At 41.7% G+C, this 21,096-nt stretch overlaps 2 protein-coding genes across 15 annotated transcripts in view; one reads left to right on the plus strand and one right to left on the minus strand.

The window, feature by feature from the left end:
• Positions 1–575: 575 nt before the first annotated feature.
• rcn1 (reticulocalbin 1, EF-hand calcium binding domain) lies at positions 576–7,539 on the minus strand. Of its 2 annotated transcripts, none has more exons than XM_058088939.1 (6): positions 7,062–7,539; positions 5,558–5,739; positions 5,290–5,468; positions 2,281–2,341; positions 1,973–2,172; positions 576–1,781 (listed from the first exon to the last, which is right to left on the minus strand). In XM_058088939.1, the coding sequence occupies exons 1-6, from the start codon at positions 7,283–7,285 to the stop codon at positions 1,674–1,676; spliced, it is 954 nt and encodes a 317-aa protein (XP_057944922.1). In that variant the 5' UTR covers positions 7,286–7,539; the 3' UTR covers positions 576–1,673. The 2 variants fall into 2 exon arrangements, with proteins under 2 accessions (XP_057944922.1, XP_057944921.1); XM_058088938.1 differs by having other exon boundaries at positions 584–1,781; positions 5,546–5,739.
• A 44-nt stretch (positions 7,540–7,583) lies between these two features.
• The window catches only part of pax6b (paired box 6b), a 33,253-nt gene continuing 19,740 nt past the window's right edge, over positions 7,584–21,096 (plus strand). For 4 of the 13 annotated variants that reach the window (XM_058088935.1, XM_058088937.1, XM_058088924.1 and 1 more), the window contains exons 1-6: positions 7,584–7,673; positions 7,807–7,849; positions 8,293–8,433; positions 11,754–11,898; positions 13,235–13,715; positions 18,318–18,429. The gene's annotated coding sequence lies outside the window, so the exon portion shown is untranslated. Of the gene's footprint in view, positions 7,674–7,801; positions 7,850–7,875; positions 8,434–11,753; positions 11,899–13,134; positions 13,154–13,234; positions 13,716–18,317; positions 18,430–21,096 lie in introns of those variants that run through there. The other 9 variants (XM_058088934.1, XM_058088933.1, XM_058088936.1 and 6 more) reach the window with 8 other exon arrangements.

The raw sequence follows: 21,096 nt of genomic DNA on the forward strand, positions 1-21,096 counted from the left end.
CCTCATGAGGGTCGCAGGTATGCTGGAGCCTATCCCAGGCGGGGTACACCCTGGACTGGTGGCCAGCCAATCACAGGGCACATATAGACAAACAACCATTCACACTCACATTCATACCTATGGACAATTTGGGGTCGCCAATTAACCTAGCATGTTTTTGTAACATGCAAACTCCACACAGAGATCATTACTAAACTTATTTATTGGAATTATTTTATAGTATGTTTGGTATAAAAATATTTTGTAATATAGATTTCATAAAATGTCAAATTATATTATGAGATTTACGCTCCATGCACTGTTATATGCAGACATATAACAGTGATAATCTTTTTTCCCTGGTATGAGTGTGTATCGTTGATGTGATTAATATAACCTCAGCCTACAGCCTGGAGAAAAACAAAACATTGCAAGATCCATCCATCCATTTTCTACACCACTCGTAAACAAGTCTTACGAGGTTGGGGAAGGGGGGATGGCTATTTTAACTAGAAAAATAGTATTAGTTGCAATTTTCTATATTTGTCATATTACAAAGCATTTATGTGGAAAGTCAGTATTTACATATTTTGCATTTGTGTAAATAATCCATCCAACTATTTTTATGCCGCTTATCCTCATTAATGTGTGCTGGAGTCTATCCCAGCTGACTTCAGGCGAGAGGCGGAGTTTGTGTAAATCAATCATATTTATTTACACTCAGCGCCGGAAAACGTCATATAAATTCCATGGAGTCCAAAGAAAAAGCAAGCATTGCAGACATTGCTCATGGTGTGTTGGCACATTCCTCCTACATTGCAGCAGAACAACACATGCATCGTCCTGTCCCCTTGTTCCTAATGAGCTTTATCGCATTGGTCCCGCTTGACTTGTCTTGTTAAGTGGCACACATATATCCATATGTTCCACATGAGCAGGCAGAGGGGACACGCTGGGTGGCAGAGACGCTTTCTCAGTTACATCGCACAGTTCTGAACCGCAACAGCCAGCAGCAAGAGCCAGTCAGCTCCGCTCTGCATCTTCATGGGAATGAGCATGTAGACGACAATTGGTGCCGAGCGCTGTCGACGACATCCATTTGTTCTTGATCTTAAAGGAGTTCAAAAAGTAGTATGCCAAGAGGCACACGCTCATAATTTACCATATCATACTGAGACCAGTTTGTAAGATCCTAGTTACCTTGTTAAGCGGAACAATAACAATGTTAAAACACAGCATTATCTTTTTATTTTGACACAAGAGAAAAATAAATAGACTTGAACTGAAATGAAGTAGGCTAATCTAAAAAGAAATACTACCGTACGAACAAAGAACATCACATTAATAACTGTTTCCAGACACTTTGCTGAATCTTAAAAATAAATAAAATCAGTTCTTGGAGCTTGCAGCTTCACATTAAAGTTGTTATCAAAAAGTTAGTGTAAAAACAGATGTGAGGCAGCAAAGCCGACACGGCGGCAAGAAGTGAAGGCACCGTCTGCTAGAAAGAAAAGTCTTCTTTCTGCTTCTGAATGTCAGAAACAAAGCTATTCATTGACACGCCAAGACCTTACAGTATATCGTTAGTGCTAGGACCCACTCAACAGCTGATGGTCCTTCAACCAATAGTCTGAGATTCTGTCATTCAACCTCTCTCTCTCACACACACACACAGTAGAGGTTGAAGTGAGAGCTCATAGCTCATCATGGTTACGAGTGAGGTCCTCTCCGTAGTTGGTGGCCTGACTTCCTACAAACATGTTCCAGTTCTCCAGGATCTCCTCTTTGGTCAACATCTGGTCCTAAGAAATAAAGGAACATCCTATCAAGAGGGTTCAAACATCCTGATAAAGCTGCTTTGGGGGAGAGGCGGGGTAAAAGCTCCAAGTATGGTATTTCCTACTTCCTAGTGGAGAGGAATACAGTGCAATGCATAATGACAGCCGCCCCCCACCCCTCACCCCAAGGTCGTGATGTTTTTATAATGTCATACCTTGTCCTGGTCAGACTCATAGACCAGATGTCGAGCCTCAGCTTGGGCGTGGTCATAGTTTTGCGGCATAATCCAGTGGCGGATTTCATCCCGGTCCATTTTACCATCTTTGTTCAAGTCTCTAAAGTCAGAAAACTGATCCCTCTCGGTTCTGACCCAGTCCGGTTCTGGACCGCCGTCCTCTTGAGCCAACATGTCGGCTGAAATCATACATGGTTTGTTGTGATCAAATACAGACGGCAAGGTCACATTTATTTGTGTTTGTTTATTCAAAAGCATTTCAGAGCTAATGTATTGCTTGAACCTACCAATATACTCGTCCTCATCCACGTGTCCGTCGTTGTTCTTGTCAATGTCCTCCAGGGTTTCCTGCATTCGGCATGAAGAGGTGATGTCACTAACAAGGGTCAACAGCAGCTGGAACTTTCACTTTGACTAATAATGGCGGAAACAAGTTAGCCCTCGGCAGCGCGAGTCATCATGAGGGTCAGTTTACAGCTGGGCTGGCACACTGACACTACAATTACAAGAATCACCGCTGATGAGGGCCAACCCCCCCACCCCCAACCCCCCCCATACACACATTTAGTGTGTAACAAACAGTTAAAGCTCTGCTAGATGTCTTTGTCCACTGTCAGACATTAACTATGCCGTAAAGGCGTGTCAGCTGCCTTGGTCATTAGTTAACAAGTACACGCCAACGTGCTCAGTTTAAAGACAACACATCTGGGCTGCAACACACGCACTCATCTACACATGCGATAAACTCACTGCATGCATATTTTCCTGTAGGTGAGACGCCCTCTCTGAACCTGGCTAAATATTTCATTGGTGGTAGAATATATATTCCGTGTAGAATATAGCTGACTAATAATAAACAAGCTCCATCAATATTCGAAAGGTTGCGTGTGAAGAGTCAAGGACAAAAGTATTCTTTAGTGCACTACGGAGCGCTGGATACAATCTCTTGCGCATTTCATAAGCATGCAATACAAACATTCAGGGTGGATGGGTGGGTTTGTTTGACTTGCTGTGCTATCATGAGGATTTCTGATATAAGTTATTGTAATACTACTGTTTATTATATTTTACCGCAGCTCTAAGATCACTCGGCCGCACAGTGAACAAGTGGTTACCATAGTGGCCACGTGGTTACCATAGTGGCCACATCATCGTAAGAGATCGTAAAGACCTGGATTGGAATATCTCCGCTTTGCATGCAGTTTGCATGTTCTCCCCGTGTATTAGTGGGTTTTCTCCAGGTACTCCGGTTTCGCCAATTTTAGGTTAATTGGCGACTCCAAATTGTCCATAGGTATGAATGTGAGTGTGAATGGTTCAATGAAGCGCTTAAAACCGACATGGGGGACTGGCTATATTCTCTTACAGCCCATAACTTCTTGTTGTACAATGGCACACCACCACGGAAAACTTGTGCTTGACAATATTTGCACTTCTACGCAACGTCTTCTTCAGACTTTCACGAAAAATACCTTCTATAGTCTTCTTTAGAGCAGATCTATAAAGCCTTAATCTGAATTCAATTATTTGGTTTTTGTCGATACATTTCTCCTAACAAATTTGGTGCAGAGGGTACAGAAGTTAAGGAGTAGAAGTTTGCATTAGTGTTACTGCATTCCAGTACGAGCCAGCAAGGTGTTTTGACTTGTTTCAGTCTTGGTGGTAGGCCATCATTTTGCTGGCCTTGATTTGTTTTCCTTCTCTCGCTCACCAAACAGGCTGAATGACATGAGGTTTCACTCTGTGCATCTGCCTCAACACCTGGGCGTGTTGGTTCCATAGCTGAATGAACAACCATAGCGTGTCCGCCATTTAGTCGCTTTGTCCCCGTGGTTAGAGGTTGGGCGCTAGCAAGCATGCATTGTGTGTGTTATACAAATACTTTCTTTGTACCTGTTGTGTATAAAACACAATCTGATGTCAGTTTCAGTTTCATTCTGTGACATGGGAAGGTTTGTGACAAAGACAATGAAATAAATACCAAATGGTGGAACCTCCTTCTCTAAGACTCATTATGGCATACATTATTATTACATTAATGAAAAAGATCGCTCAAAATAACTTTGACAATAGTATAGTTCAAGGGCAATAATTTGCGGAACAATTGTCATCCTGCTGAATCTGTTATCATGACAAGCCTAGTTTGTAGCAACTCATATTTAGTTATCCAAAACTATGACTGAAATGTACAAATCCAGTGTGTGGCTGCTGCTTATCTGTAATCAAGCATATGTTATGTCTAAGTGTAAGATGTTGACCATATGACTCCTGGGGCCAACTGACCACTTATTATCCAGAGATGCCACAAAGCTGAACAGTTCCCAAGTACTATTCAGTAGTGACATCATAAAAATGAACCTTTTAATAATTAACTCCGCCAAATGGGTAGTACAACTTTTATGAACATGCGGCATAGTGCCTCACAGCGAAACATTTCCCACGCAACTGCTCTGTGAGGCCAAATTCATATTTAAAGATTGAGCGTTAAATGGGACAGTCTGTACATCCCACTGGACACGCTCCAAAAAAATTTGTTTTTTTTTAATTTACCATGACCCACATAAAATTACAATTGAATCATATTGAAATACAACAAATTAATCTAATGGCGTACTACTACCAGATCATTTGTTATTGTTTTTTCTCCTGCCCCCTGCCCCCCCCCAGGCATGCACTCACAAGCATTTCTTATTTAGTCAGTTTGCTTGTGTGATCACTTCTATACTGCAGTATTACTGCAGTTTCTGTCTTATTTTGAGTTGCTCTGATTACTTCTATGACAGTTTGCTTGTGTGATCACTTCTATACTGCAGTATTACTGCAGTTTCTGTCTTATTTTGAGTTGCTCTGATTACTTCTATGACGGAACGTTGAGGGTGTCATTAATTACTTATGAGAGGCGTGCTTGATTAAATTCTACAAATGTAGTTACGGGTGGGAAAGCGTGCCGTAGGCTTTGACTTCTGGATTATTTGCGAGTATTCCTATCAGACACCCAGTACAGTTGTCCCTTGTTTATCACAGTGAATTGGGTTCAGATCTGACTGCCATAAGTGAATTTCTGCAAAGCAGGATTCAATATTAGTAAACAGATTATATGGAAGGAGGATAAAGAGCCAAAAATGTACCACTTCCACACAAAATGAGTGGACTGTTTTTTCTGCACTCAATCTGTGATGTAATGAAACCATGAAATGGCAATAATTTATAGATTTTTGTTGTTGAAAAAACGCAATAGTGAGGAAGCAATATTCAAACTGCAATATAGTGAGGGACGACTGTGAGCATATGCTTACCTGCACTACAATGTCCTTCATGTGGTCAAACTCCTCAGGATGCAGGAAGGATGTGAACTCTTCTCTGTCGGCTGCCAAGTCACCATTCAGATCAGCTGTGTTGAACCTCCTTTCGTCACGTGGAAGCATCTTCTTGAAGCTGAACTGGTCGGTTGCATCATCAAACTCGCCTGGATTAGCTGAGAATACAAGGACAATTAAACGTGTACATACACTGGGTGTCATCAGGAAAGTGAAAGGAAAGTGTGTGTGCTACCGAGGTAGTAACCGTAAGTGGCTTGCTTGTATTCTTCCCAGGAGATCTTATCATCTTTGTTGAGGTCATAATCTGCCCAAACCTTTGCCACGTTCTCATACACGTAACGCTTCTGGACACGTTTTATCCATGCTTTGAGTTCTGCGGTGGTGATGAGGCCATTGGCGTCGCTGTCGATCCGCTCTACTATTTTACTGAAAGCAAAGAGAAAAAAAAGACTCTTTTAAAAACTGTAATAGTGTGCTTACATCACTAAAGATTTAATCACCTCCTAACCACTGTGCAACCACCGATGTCTGCCTCACTGTCCGGGGAGCAGTGTTTGAATCTCCATTGGAGTATCTACAGGTATGTGTAGTTTGTGCTGCTGTGGGTTTTCTCCGGGCATTCTGGCTTCCTCCCACACACCCAGAACATGCAGGTTAGGTTAATTTGAGATTCTAAATTGTCCAAAGTTGTGAATGTAGGTGTTAAGGGTTTTTTGTCTATGTGTACACTGCGACTGCAGGGTGTCCCCTTTCTGTCACCAAAAGTCAGCTGGGATAGGTTCTAGCTTACCTGGGATGGACGATTCTAGCTAAAGATGCTTTTTAACGGTCTTAACTGTCAAAGAGCATTCATGGTGAAACCTAAAAACACTAAAACACAGTTTGCTGAGGTCTTATGGTCTTACTGAATGCAAGTCATTCAAAGTTGGTGGTTTTGGAATATGTGTCACATAAAAGATAATGCATGCTCACTAAACTGAGGTCTTGCATGATCATCATGCATGACGGTTAAAACTGGGACGCCAAGATCTACAGGTATCTCTTTAAGATGATGAAAACAAGTATGTCATTTGCCTACATGACAAGGGAACACAATCCGATTACGCCGCTCATACATGTCGTACATGTAACTAACACTTAAATGTCAATGTAGTTAGATATAATAAAGCATGTCAAATCTGAATCTAAATACATATTATCAATAGGACAAGTTATCTATTTTTTCCAACTAAGAGAAGACTGAGCTCTAATAGGACAGCTGGAGTGGGAGTGCCAGCAGACCAGTTTTAAACTCAAGTATTCTTAGACTTAAAGTTGCCACGTTGTGATGTACCAGGGGTCCTCCCACTTTCACAGGGAGCCCCTTTTGAGCCACGTAGGAGCAAACAAGTCATTAAAATAGAAAAGAAAACAGTACATAGGGTGTCAATGTGACTTTTGTTCATTAGCAACAACAATGCCTTTCATGACGATGTATAATTGTGATTTCCGCTGAGTAAGTCCTTAACGGTGTGTGGGAATTCGCCCTAGGCATAATCATGATGATAATAATAATAATAATAATGATGATGTGGGCTTTTTCGCTGGCATGCACTGCACATATTTGTAATGCAGTTAGCAAATATTAATGAAGAGTTACACGTAGCAGACTTGTTCATCTGGAGTGGTGTTGAGTAATTGTGCATGATTTACAAAAACTTGTGGCTTGCGAGTGTGTCAACAGTAACGGGGAAACCATCCTCACTTACCCGAGCCTTTCCTTGCTCTCCTCCGGGGTGAGCTGGTCGAATGTCCTGGCCTCCTCTTTGCCCAGGAAGGCTTCGTGGTCATACTGGAAGCTGTTGTTGTCCTCCTGTGTTCTCTTGTTCAGATCTGTTTCGTGAATGACTCGCTCTTTCCTCGTCGTGGGCTTCCCGTAGGCCATGGTGGTCCACAGCAGCAAGGCGCACATTAAGGTGAAGACCCCCATCATTCAGGATAGCAAACAAACTGCTATTTAAAAGCAGGCCCCTCCAATGTAGCCCAGCCGCGTTGCTTGCTTTTCCGATGACGCTCCAAATCCGCCTCTGTGGTGCTAACTGTTCGCCCACATGAAACAACTTAGCCCGGAGGTCCACAAAGTCTCTGTAGGTTTAAATTTGAATTATTCGACACTACCCAGTTAGTTTGTAGAGATGGCACAAAAAAACAGGCGGTGACTTCCGGTCGCTTTTTCAGCCGCCAATCACAGCAAAGCTTTAAGAGGGGCTCACCTCAGTGCTCTGTAAGCTTACACAGCATTGGTCGGTGATTCACGAGAGGAATTTCGGCGCCACGTTGCAAGCTAACAGGCCTCTAAACGGATGTGGCGGCTTTTTTCAGTGAGTACATATAAGTAAGAAAATGTTTGTTGCTCAATAACCTGTGCTATTTGTTGTTTAATCTGTTGATTGTGGCAATTTCCTCACTATTTGCCAGCTAGTTGCTTATACTCTTCATCAATCATATTTCCAGCGCAAGCTAACAGGCCTCTAAACGGATGTGGCGGCTTTTTTCGGTGAGTACATATAAGTAAGAAAATGTTTGTTGCTCAATAACCTGTGCTATCTATTTGTTGTTTAATCTGTTGATTGTGGCAATTTCCTCACTATTTGCTAGCTAGTTGCTTAAACTCTTCATTAATCATATTTCCAAATGGCAACCAGTTTCCATAATGTATGATTCAGGCGAGTAAGTACAATATTGTAACACAGCCCAATCAAACAATGGTCAAATAATTACATTACATTAATGTTAAAATGAGTTTATTATTAGAACGGCTGTTTAAATTTGTACCTCTCTGAAGTGTCAATCAAAACAAGGGTTGGCCATTGAGCATATGGGAACCAGGACTAACATTGTGGTTCTCCTCGAATTGCTCTTGTTTTTTTAACTTTGTTTCCTACTTTCGGTGATCGACCATCCTGCCAACTGGAAAAAATGGCCACAACACCAACAAAGAAGAAGCGTCAGGAAGTGTTTGTGTTGATACATTTCAATCATGGACATTGTGCGATGGATAGGCTCCAGCATACCCTGGAAACCCTAGTGCGGACAAGCGGCATAGAAGATGGATGTGCAGTGTGCAACAGCGCTCAAACGGTTAGTTGAAATTCTGCAAAAAATGAACCGAATCACTCAAATTCAAACGATGCCCAACCTGAAATAAAACTGAAAAATAATAATAATTAAAAACTATAATGACAGTCCTGTTACAAACTATACCACCACCAATAACAACAGTCACACAGGACCACACCAGCACCACAGCCCATAAGCCCCGCAAGCCCTCCAACGACAAGGTCCTTTGGTATTTCTATACCACAAATAAGTGAATATTTATTATTTTGATTGTGCATCCTCCTTCATGTGATATAATTGTGTTGCAAATGTTGTACTGATCCAACCAGTCAGTTAACCCCAAATTAAACATCTATATACATATACACAAACACTACGTCCAGTCCGTTTTTCACTGTAACCCACCTCGAGTCGCCTACAGTCCAAATAAAATTCAATTAATTCATTCCAATATCTTTTGAAAGACATACAGTAAATTGTTATGTATTGTGAGCCAATAAAAACATCCTTATCTACCTTATTGTAACAGTCGCCTCTATGGGCCTTTACTCTGTAATGCAGTGATTAGAATAAGTAGTTGTCCATCATAAAAGAAAGACCAGGAAAAAAACATTGCACCTCTATTGCTTAGCGCCTGGGCCCAAATAAAGGGAGAATGTGATCCACTTTTGGTGAATCTGATCATCTGATGTGTTTTCAGCGAGTCACAAAAAGAGTTTGCTTTGGACAGTTGGTGTTATCATATCTACTGGCAGAAGAATCACATTACCCATCGGCATCTCAACATGCTGTAATGTGGAGGAGCAGAGTCCGTAGCCTCCAAACAACTTGCTGACGCTGCCATGCCTAATCCTCGGTCGTGGGCAGGAGAAACGTGTATTTTGCCATTCGTCATTAGCATAATAAGCCAGCACATGGCACATTGGTGTTTTGCATAAATAGTACACCCTAGTTTATAAAAGGGCCCCGAGGCTAACTAGGCTCTTTATTCAATTAATGAATACTTAATGTATTTAAATTAGTACTGCCTGGTCAATTCAAATCAGTGTGTTTTGCAGACATGACCAAATACAAAAGTGTGTTTTTTAACCCACCCCCATGTGAAATGACTTCTTTTAGAGTTACAAAAATAAAACTATAGTTGGAACAGTTTTATCAAGTTGTGACTACTGATAGAAGATACTGTATTGATATTTAACATGGTGATTGATTATAAACCAAAACTTTAGCTGTGGAATTTACATTTTTTATGAATTTTAAAACAAACAATAACTGTTAGTAGGTTATGTCAGACAACAGCAACATTGCCAAAAAAAGAGAGGAAGTAAAAGTGTGGCTTTCAACATGAATATTTCACTGTAGGAAAGCATGTGGAGAGAGTGGGGGGGGGGGGGGGGGGGTCGCAGCTACAGGGATGTTCAGTTAACCATGACATTACACACACACTGCAGAAGGCATTTGGTTAATGTAATTAAGAAAACCCTATGGTGGGAGACACACAGCATTAGTGTCCGGGACATACACTTCTGTTGTGGCCTTCCCCTGGCCCACGCTCGCAACCACAGATGGAGATTATATTCATGACATTTACTAATGATTTTTTTCTGATTTGTAAGCTCCTTAGTTTCGTTTAACACTAGATATTCATCTGAATTTTAATAGTTCCATCTATAACGCAGCTGTATGGTTGTAAATCTTATTTGTGATGTTTGAGTTAACACCTCCATAACAATCCTTGTTAATTAAACATTTACAACTACTTAAATTGTCTGTGATTTTGCCATGAAATTTTTAATTTCACCGTAATTTTCTCAACCACTGAGGTAAGTGATTTCCCCTTTCGGTTGCAATTACAATTACGGATGCAATACCAAGATGAATAAAACATAAAATACATCTCAGCTATTTATTGTGAGTTACTGTTAGTTAGCCTTTCCTTAGCCTGTAGTTCTGTTATACAATCGTGGCTGGTTCTAGCTAGGTGGCATACCGAACTGCAGTGATTGCCGTGAAACCACTAAAGTCAAACGTTCGGTATTTCAAAACAGTTATAGTAAAACTTCTAGTCGCTTTGATACGACCCAGAGAGTTGATAACCGCTCGTACTCTGAAGTAGCTTCACATTCTGTAAAAACTAAATGTCTTCAATCAACAGGAAGAGAGCAGTTGCATCTTTTTGCGGATGACCATGACCTGGATGACTGAGAATATACACAAACATAGTTTTACGTTTTACGACAGAGAAATGTTGACAGCTTTCCCGTGTTTTCATACTGTAAATCCAGGAATTAACAAATTGTCAGTGTGTTCTTTGGGTGCCTTTCAATTCCCCCAGGTTTTAGCGTTATCCAAAGGAATTGAGAAAGAATGTTTATTTGCCTGAACAACAACAGCGAATATATGTCTCTCATGACACAATTACCCTCCACCTTTTCCCTCCCCCCTGTCTTTGGGACTTTTCATAGTTCTAATAACTCACCGCCCCCGCTATTCTGGATAGATTAATAAACTTTTCAGTGCTGCCACAGAGGAGAAAAGAAACCTTTGCTCTGTTTAATGACAACTGTAAAGTGGAGGCAATCATTGGATGCCTCCCGTGACATTTCCCCGGTTCCTGTTCGCTCCACTTATCTCAGACAAATGGCCGTGCCAGGCCGCTATCGAGATGAAGCGTTTTCCCCGAGTCATTACGTCTGTCACTGGGGCCATTTCCATATTGAAAAATCTGAAACAATAAATGATACCCAGGCCTTTAATAACTGCGAGGGAATCATATTTGGAAAATTGCATTGAAGTAATAACCTTTTCTCCCTGTAATTAGATGACAGAGGGGTCCTGGTTTTAATTAAGTCAGCAATTTATAGTTGGACGGCCATACCTCGGTGTGCTGATTAGTATAGGAGGGATCACAGAACAGCGTTGCTTCAATTTGAGAAGATTTGATCTAGTAATTACTGCGTTATATTGTTATATGGCAAAGGCCCCCAACTGGAGGCTGTGTAGATGCTCTTCTCTGTCAAGCATGGCCCCTTGCCGTCATTACTCTCGCTGGAAATACGGGCCGAGCAAGTGTTTGTCTGAATAGGTCTTCAAAGGAGGTCATCAACAGCAGACATAATGTTTGAGGAGGCGTATTAAGGTGGAATTGTCATTGTCAGGCCCCGTTTGTCAAGAGGTGTGTGTGTGTGTGAGGGGGCATCATTTTATGCCACATCTTAATTGATTCCCCTGGTCAGTGTTATTACGCTAACATTTGCACGAGGAGCCAGAACAGTTAAGGGTGCTGTTTTAGTGCCGTGTTAATAAACGTGGCCATTTACTGTGAATTTATGTCCTGACAGGTCGTAATGGAGACTATGAAAAGAAGATTAGCTGGAGCTGTTATGGTGGACTGTCTGAGGATAGCCATGACAAGACTGCAGGGACCAGCGCTTGTTGTGTGAGCTGGCAGCCTCCGGCGTTCCGCTGCCATGATTGACATTAATGGTGCAGTTTTAAGAAAGATTTGTAAAACTGTGCTGTATCTTTTGGGAATATGACATTTAGCACATTGTACGGACGTGCATCTATAACAACGGTACACAAGCAAACCCCTTGACACATCATTAGTGACATCAAACAGATGCTTGTGATCTGTGTCGCTAATTTCATTTGCTTGTCCGGCTAACCATAATAATGTGTGGGAGAATCCCATGCAATGGAAAAGGTACAGAATTCTACCGCTTACTTTTTGCTAGAATTGACTTCCTCTTAAGAATTGTCCTCGGAACCACCCCTTGGGTGAGGAGTCATGTTCAGAACACAATGATGAAATGTGTTTGTAAAAGCTTACACCTGTTCGTGATCAGAGTGGAAGAGCACGGAGAACCCCGCAGGATGTCACCCAATCTGAAATGCAAATCCCACAAGGCTATTGGAAGAATGAGGTTAATTAATCCCAGAGGACACGTCAGTGAGCGAAGGGGCTCGTCAGCCCCCGAGATCTTCTCCCCATAAAGGTCACACTTTACAATAGGAATAACGCATGTGTTGGCCCTCGGTGAACTTCTCATCTCTCCCCTCCAAACATCAAATTCGATCTCTTCCTACAATCAGTGGGACTACGTTGCCGGAGAACAAGCCCGGGGGGCACGCTTGGGCATGAAGTGCTAATACTAAACGCCGTACTCAGGCTCTGAATCAGCAATAGATCCTTTGACAAACTTCCCTCAGAGACAACGCCGTCTGGTGCTAAATGTCCGCTGCTGGCTTAATCGTCATTTGTGTTATGATGCTAGAAGGTAAGGGCTGTCTTCAGGCAATGGGTGTCGTCATTGTGGCCTTTGATTTATGGCTCATCATTTGGGTGACATTTCCCTCTTCAGTTGGAATTCATTCTTTTTCTTACCCCACTTTACATGTAATAGTCATTCCCACATTGTCTATGTAGACCTGAGATAGAATTGAATACAGCGAAACAGATGAACCCTGATGTTTTGACTGAACCATGCCAGAAAATACAGAGGGAGAACTCGAGATGGCAGCAAATCTTTTTTGTTGTCTCCTAGAAAGGAGCCCATCATTTGTGTGCTACTTGTAATGTGCACTAGCTGTGCTTTGGACTGATGGATCATAATGTAGGCAGAGGTTAATGTTTGGTGTGTTAAAAAAATGTGCTTGTAATGCTACAATTTCATTATAGGACATGCGACCGCCATCATTGTTTGATATTTGATTGATACTACACTACAACGTGACTAAAGTTCAGTGTCAAATCTTACAAGCACCCTCGCATTGTTTCTGTGTACCTTCTGATGTGATTCTTCTGTCTTCCATCCCATAGACATGGCGCTGAGGAGGTTTTGGCTGCCGCACAAGTGTCTCCCACGGGTTGCCGCACAGCTCCTGTCCCCCCTCTCACTCTGCAGCTGGAGCTAGCAGGGCCAGATGCTACATGGTTGCACCACCCTCTGTCCCCCCTTCCCTCTTCCAGGAGGATGGTGCCCAGAGAGGAGGATGACAAACGCCTCTGCCTCCTCTTATTGACGGATTTGGACGACCTGACTCCAGCCCCGCTCTGTTCCAACCACCAGCACAAGATGTTGACTTAATGGAAATGGGGCTTGGCTGTTGATGAGCCCATATGTGTTTGTATTGGGGGGGGAAATATGGCGGGGCAAACGTGTGTATCATTGTGTACCTTGTGTGCTAAATAGCATTGTGAATGTGTTTGTGTCTGTCTTCACACAGCCCAGACTGCCTACATCCATCATGCCATGGCGCTCTGGCAGAGACTGGGACTCAGACAGCTTCACTAACACACGGTCAGTTAAATTGCCTGTTAAATTGTCTCGGCCTTTCGCTATCTTAGGTGTAGATAAAAACACTGCACTTAAAGGCTGCACTTAATGGCAAAAATTGTCAAGTAAATGCCAGCCTTGCTCCGTGCAAAGAGTGTTATTGCGCTAACATTCCAAAACAAAATATTGCAAATGGTGATGTTTATGACACTTATTGGCTATTTTGCAGCATAACACTAAATTTTATGACATTTGATCGTATTTATACAACATTGTAACTCCTTAAAAAGCTAAAATATACCCACAGGGCTAATCATTCACAGAGTATAGGGCTGATCAAGGCTGAATTCCTCCACAAATTCATCAGCTGTCACTTTACTCCCTTAATAATTAAAACAATCATTTCAGCCCAACCCGTCTGACATTTCTCCCTATGCAACCAAATGGAAAATTAAGACTCATTCTTTTAACATTACTGGCATAGTTCAGTTAATAGCCAGTCTCCTCCTCCTGTACCTGGAGCAGAACCATTGGAGGTGAGTGATGTAGTTTTAAAGCCAGCATGGTATGGTCACTGTTTACAATCTGTCTGAATGATTCCTATATCGTTAAAGGATTTCCACAATTAGTACAATTCGAAAATGTGTTTAAATGCAACCCGAAGGCTGTATGACTAACATATTCCTTTATGAGAATTTTTTTTTCCATACTCCCCCTCCCCCACCCTACATTCTTGTCATAAATTTAGACAAATCCCTAAAAGGCAACATTTGTCTGTATTAAAACACATTTTAAAGACAGTAATGTATTATTAATAGTTAATTTACATTAAGTGTCCTCAAAAGTTTATTTTAAGTTTATTATTCAATATATCATCATCAGTCATGAATCATGTGGCTCTAGCCGATGGGTAATAATTTCCCACAAATGTTTTTTTTTTTTAAGAATTACGAGATGTTTCTCACAATTTTCCCATAAGTGCATTAATAAACAAGCCTTCTAATGTGTATGTGTATTTTTTAAAGCACCAGTAGGCTATATGAGCTGATTTGTTGTTGTTTCTTTCAGACTATGATACATAGGCAACGTAATATGCCTTTTGATTTATTTTGTATGTTAAACAACACAATATTTTCATCTTTTCAGGGTTGTAGACACATTAAAAAGGTGAGGAAAAACATTAACAGAACTTTAAACAAAATATAAAACCATTCACCTCAACCAAATGGTAACGTTATAATTGAAGGGTTAACAATTTATTATTATATTACTCAATAAATGCACACAGCAGGTCATTTATAATTCAAACGTGAAGATTTATAGAGTACGTCTGTGATTGACCGCTAGGGGGCAGAAAAGGTCCATAAGTGGCGACCACGGAGCACAGCTTGAAAAATGCTTTTCTTCACCAGTCCTGACGTGGCTTATTTTCAAAAGTATTAGTCCAGACTTTTTACATGTGCTTTGAGTTCCATTTTATGCAATCTCAATTATGTACGCAAGCATATGTAGGCATTTTTTTTTTATAATTCATTTTCAGCAGAAACACAAGTCAGCCTTAATGGGATACTCCAAATCTATATGTCAATTGTTCGGCATTTCAGTGTTATTTTGATTGATATGAGTTTTGCATTATGTTTGTGCATGTTAGTCGACATACATATCTTAAATATAGTTGCACCTTATCATGAAGATATGGCGTGAGGTGGAGAAGCCAAAGTGCGACCTCCTTGGAGATTGAGCAGGAAGGGAACTTTGCGGGGGTTTCTGGCTAAATGTCTCTCCATCTGCTCAGCCATCTGAAGAAAATCTTAGAACATGTTACAATGCATTTCATCCTGGGGGGGAGGGGGGCACTTGTTTCTCATAGCTTGACACCATAGTTTTAATACATAGTGTGACAACAACAATGTACTTGTTCTTTGGCTCACATCAGCACACAAACTTAATTGTTGAATTGTCTAGTCCTCCTGTAACGACTTATAAAAACGCAAGTTTGCATAATTTGTACATTTTTTAAACTGTTCTGCCTATTCGTATAATGTCATTATTATCGACCGAAAATGAAAACTATGAATATCCAACTTTTCTCTCAGCACTCGTGAAGGGCTGATGATGTGTTTATGGGTCTTTCTCTTTGGATGAATGCGCAGGAATCACACTAATGCGGGGTGAGCGAGGGGGGGGGGGGCTTCCATGCGTCAACCCCCTCCCCAACAGCTGTCCTCAAATCAATACACGTCAAGGAAATATAAAAACAAACATCTATACACTGCATATGGATCCACCCCTTACACCTAAACATCAATGTGACGTGAAATTGTAAGTGTGGAGTCATTGGTATTGAACTTGAACTCATCACAGCGACACCAAAGAGTTTTAAGGCCCAACCGAAAAGTAAAAGTTACCATAAAACTAAACTTGAGACTAAAGTCAAAATATGTCGGAAGAAAAGTGGTAAATTTAAGACGTCTTCAGTCAATTAAGCATAAATTGGCATTGTTTACAAAAATCCCATATTGTAATTTCATCGACAGAATTGTTCCAAGAAAACAATCGGAATGTTATCAGCATAAAGTCATACAAATTACGGTAATTAATTAATAAGAGAAGTAGGTTGTAGTGCAGAGAAAGGAAAAAAATATAAGTCAGATTTGAACGATAAATAGAAGTATGAATACGATCGTTTAGTTTTACGCATGGAATCTTAACTTATAATCATTATAAGCAAAGGCATCATTTTACAAGGGTAGCTGAGGGGACAGAAAAGTCGTAATGTTGCGCAACAAGAATTGAATTTTGGGAGGGAAAACTCATTGTACATGGTGGGAGTTGTACATTGTTTTTTAATATTACCACTTTTTGAGGGGGGTAATGAACGGTTTTACCACGATAAGGTCGCCTATTAAGATGCATGTTAAGACGAGTATGTATATAATAAAACGTGCATCCTTATTGGATATTTACATATCTACTAATGCTTGGTTTTTGCATGGGAGGGGAGGGGGGGTCCTCTTTCTGCATCAGCACATGCAGGAGAGAAACACTGCATCTGTTGGCTCCATGCAATGTTAGTCTTAATTACTGGCCTTCATGTTCTCCGTGGCCCTCAACCGTCTTTAATTAAAACCTTGATTAGGGGGGAGGAGGTCCCGGGCAAGACTATTACCAGATGGGTTTCCAGCAATCATAATAAAGACTTTATCGCTGATGCTGACTGCCTGTGTGCGCCATATCAAAGCACAGTGTTAAAAAAGGAGGCTGTTAATTATCACAGTAATTACTTGTCTAATTAAGGTTCGTTTGTGATTAGATTTAGAAGTATATACAGTCAGTTTCTATAGGCTTAACACTGTATAGACTGCGAGTGTGCACAGCAGGGCGCAGATCAATAGTGATGCAATGACCCGGAAATGTATCTTCTCAAGAGAAGTTCTGATAATATAAGGACATAGCTGTGCTACATCGTGTTCCAAAACATACATTTCCCTTCTCGCCCTTTTGTGTCTGTGGGATTTGATGTTTTCCTCAAAGACACATTCCTCTTTATTTTTTTCTTTTTAAAGAGGTCAAACCTATGTCACATTTTAATGACTACAGTGTCACAGCCTCTGCGGCTCTTATTTATTTAGACACACAACAAGCCGTATAGTGCAAAGCAATAATGCATCTTGACGCATTCTGTAGAATTGCATATTAGTGAGTTAGGATTGGCCACATAATGAATATTAATGTGGCCAAATAAGACTGGGAGACACTCTCGGCGCACACTCGCTTTTATTATATTCAAGACATAGAAACTTGCAACCAACAATCAGTTCAATTATCCTCAAAATATTTACTTCACCATAGGCTTTGTCATCCAAAGAGAGGGGGAGTGGGATAGAAAGGGGGAGGGAGAGGAGGAAGAAGTGATTTCTTGCTGCACTATGTGCGTCCATTTTCCACACGGTTTGTCGTCGTTATTGCCTGATTTAGTGTGTGTTGCTTTTACGCATCCCGGGTTTTTCCTCTGCGTGTACAGCAGCGCTGCATCCATTTATACGTATCACACAGATGTGCGCTCACTGTCACATTCGCTGTTTTTTTTGTGCTTGGAGCCATGTGCTCCTTTTAACACTGCTTTTTTTTACCTTTTACGCACGCAAGGGATATCTGGTTGTACCGGTTTACCGTAACATCACTTATATTCCTCTTTTTTTTACTATGCCCTAAAATATACCTCTTGGTTGTTGTTTCCCCCCAGTAGTATCCTTTCTTTATTGTAGTTTTACTGACAAAAAGGAATGGCCTAATATGATGTAATTTTTTGTGCACTTTTACGCATACAAATTACGTTGTATTGTTCTTCTATTCTCATTAGTTTTCGGGGTTTTTGCACGTATGTCTGTCCTGACACACTATTTAAACGTCCATCTATTATTCTGTTTGTTGCAGTCTTATATGCACAAAAATTGACTATTATTAAACACATATCAGCTCATTTAGCAAATTTTCCTCCTATTTTGTTGCAATATTATGCTTTAAAATGTGAGTTCATAACCACATACAGTATATTATCTATTCACCTCAGTGCTTACTGGTACTATAAACATCTACTGTATCACATCCTCTTGTGTTTTGCAGTTTTGTGCGTGCCGATGGTATGACACAGTGCATCCTCTGGGAGGTGGTCCTCTGCAGCAGGTGTTGTTCCAGTCTCTCCGACCCTGCAGCACTGTAAAGTGCCCAAGACCAGGTGAGGCATGGCATTAGTGAAATGATGACTGTTTTTACGTGCTTATCTTGCCGCCTCCAATCAGAAACAGTGTCGAGTGAGAGCTTTACAAATGCCATCTGGTCACCTGTCACTCGCTGTGCCTGTTGAATCGTGTGGAAATGAACAACCATGCCTCTTATTTAATCATAATGTTCATCATAGTGTGCAATATCTATTAGTGTATAGGGGCTATGCTCACGGTGTGGGATTTAGCCTTAATGGGCTATCAAATTATATTTGCAAGTTCTGATACTTCTATATAGATGCACACACACGCGGTTGCGCGCATATATGAAGTAGGTAAATTATTTTTTTGTTTGTTTGGAGCTCAAACCGTGTCTGGTGGATCCTGTATCAGGACCACAACTACCATACCGTGTGTTGGCTATATCACACACCATGAATTACACACAAGAATGCACAACCTCAGCTTTATTCACTAAAGTCATCCAGCTTCGAGTAATAGGGGAAGCCCTCTCCATGCACAGCCAACTCGCTATATAAAGCTTCTGACAGGTGGCTTACACTTGGCAAAGGGGTCAAAACTTTAGGCACACCGGCAGATTGAAATCCAATACAAATTCGGATTTGTTTTTATTATTAGGCACCCAACATTAGGTCCAATATGTGTTTGACTCCACATCCACATTGTATAGATACACACTCAAGTGTGTCGGTGCTGGGCACAGGCCAACGCCCTTTAGCTGACGCGTAATTTACCTCGCCGTGCGTAATTAAGCAGAGCCTGTAACACTTTTATTTTGAAAGGCTCAATACGCTTCCATTAAACGTTATTAAAGCGCGGGGAGTGACGAGCTCTCATTTGTCTTGTCAGGACATCTGACAAGCTCGTTAGCTCCCATTTTCCCCTGTCAGCTCACGGCGCGACACGGACACTGACTTCAGCCACTCGTGGGGCCACCGAGAGTGACAAATGTAGCCCACGAATGAAAAAAAACACGCATCACAATTACATGTAAGCATACATGGCAGGTGTCAATCATTTTTGTTTATTTTTTTAATGCAGAACTGTCAGTCTTTAATGAATATAATTTACAGGGTCAAATATTTGCGCCATAATATCAACTTTGCATGGACTGATCCTGGCCGAAAATTACATGGGAAATATATATTATTTGGTTTTAAAAAATGAGGAGATGGGGGGGGGTGACACTTAATGGCATGGCATCTTTCCGCTCGCTGCACTTTCAGATGCAATCGTAGATCGAAGTCAGCCTTGTCACGTTGAGCCAAAGTGAATTCCTAACATCCAGGACGTGGCTGTCTACTCCGGACAAATTGCATCCAATCACCCCGGGGGAATTCGGCTAATGTCTCCATCCAGGGCCGGGGGAGCATGGAGGGGAAAACAAATCAAACCACACTGCAGAGCGTGGAGGGGCTTATTAAAACATTTCACACACAGAGGTGAAAGATAGTGGGTGTGTGTGTGGAAGTACACGCTCTGTGCATCTTAAGTTGAATGTATCAGTTGTTTGAGTGGCAGTCAGCAGGCGTCAGAAACCTTAGGGTCACAACACGTGTTTTTTATATTTCATATTCGGCTGTAGTCATTTTTTTTGGGGGGGGGGGACATGGGATCCTACATGGGACCTTAAACATAAATGTGTGTGAGTTCGATCATTACATAACTTGTTGAAAAGTTGATGAGCCAAGTCAGTCAAGAACCAAATCTCGCCACGGTTCAAAGTTCCTCCTCGTGCACGCGCGTTAGGTGGTCACCATGGAGACGGGGATGTACTGTTGTAAAATACTAACCTGAAGGTCCATTTCCCATAAAACAATCAGGGTCGTTTTAGGGAGGGGATGGTGCTGCGTGATGACGGCAGTGGACAGATTTGCGTTCACGCCTGATCAGCTCATGGAGAGCAGTGTGGGTAAGGGGGGAGGGGGGGGCAGCGTGTGCAGGGAAAGGCAGCACCTGGCCTCCACCGCTGCAGCTCGTCTTCTGTTTATTGACAGGCTGATAAGCAAAAGAGTGGGGGCTGCCCGTGCCGTTTCCAGCTCGGATGTCGAGCACCCTGCTGCGTTGCACGGTACCGCCGGCTCCTAATGCACGTTCCTGGACCAGGCTGGGCGATTGCATACGGCAAGACCAGACCTGACTGGTGGGTATTGCGTGCGCAACGCCCCCACCCCACGACGTCCCTCTCCTCTTCCTGGGAGACGGCCGGTCGTCGCGGTTGTCCATTTACACGCCGCCTTGTTCAAATTGACACAAAACATGTCAGCTTGTGAAAGAGCCTTTTAGCCCTCCTTGCTAAAAGCCAGAGCCCCATTATAGCACAGTTTATGGAGCTACCACACTAAAAGGGAAAAATACCTGACTCACCTTTAATTCTTGTTTTATGATTTTTGTTTTCACCAATAGATCTCTAACTCATCACCTGTACTGTCCTCACCTGTTGCCCACTGAGCATGTGCAGATAGATAAATATATAGATTGTTTTTAATCTGTTAAAGGTTAAGTGCTACCCCTGCAAGTTTTCTTGGTAGCAGTTAGTGTGAGAATGACACTGCCCAAGGCGTTATATGGGGTACGACACTAGGGTAGGGTCACTGCGGGCTGCTATAGTGTTAGCCACAGGTGATCGGCTTTTGTGTTTGGCGTTGAAACGGATTTAT

Source organism: Doryrhamphus excisus, chromosome 12 (genome assembly GCF_030265055.1).
Source record: "Doryrhamphus excisus isolate RoL2022-K1 chromosome 12, RoL_Dexc_1.0, whole genome shotgun sequence".
NCBI classification, from domain to species: domain Eukaryota; kingdom Metazoa; phylum Chordata; class Actinopteri; order Syngnathiformes; family Syngnathidae; genus Doryrhamphus; species Doryrhamphus excisus.

Excerpts from the sequence above, each read along its gene's own strand:
- rcn1 (XM_058088938.1), bottom strand. The coding sequence starts at position 7,285 with ATGATGGGGGTCTTCACCTTAATGTGCGCCTTGCTGCTGTGGACCACC. Across the intron at positions 5,469-5,545 it reads CACTTACGGTTACTACCTCG|CTAATCCAGGCGAGTTTGAT; the intron begins GTAGCACACACA and ends TTGTATTCTCAG. Across the intron at positions 2,173-2,280 it reads GGATGAGGACGAGTATATTG|CCGACATGTTGGCTCAAGAG; the intron begins GTAGGTTCAAGC and ends GTATGATTTCAG.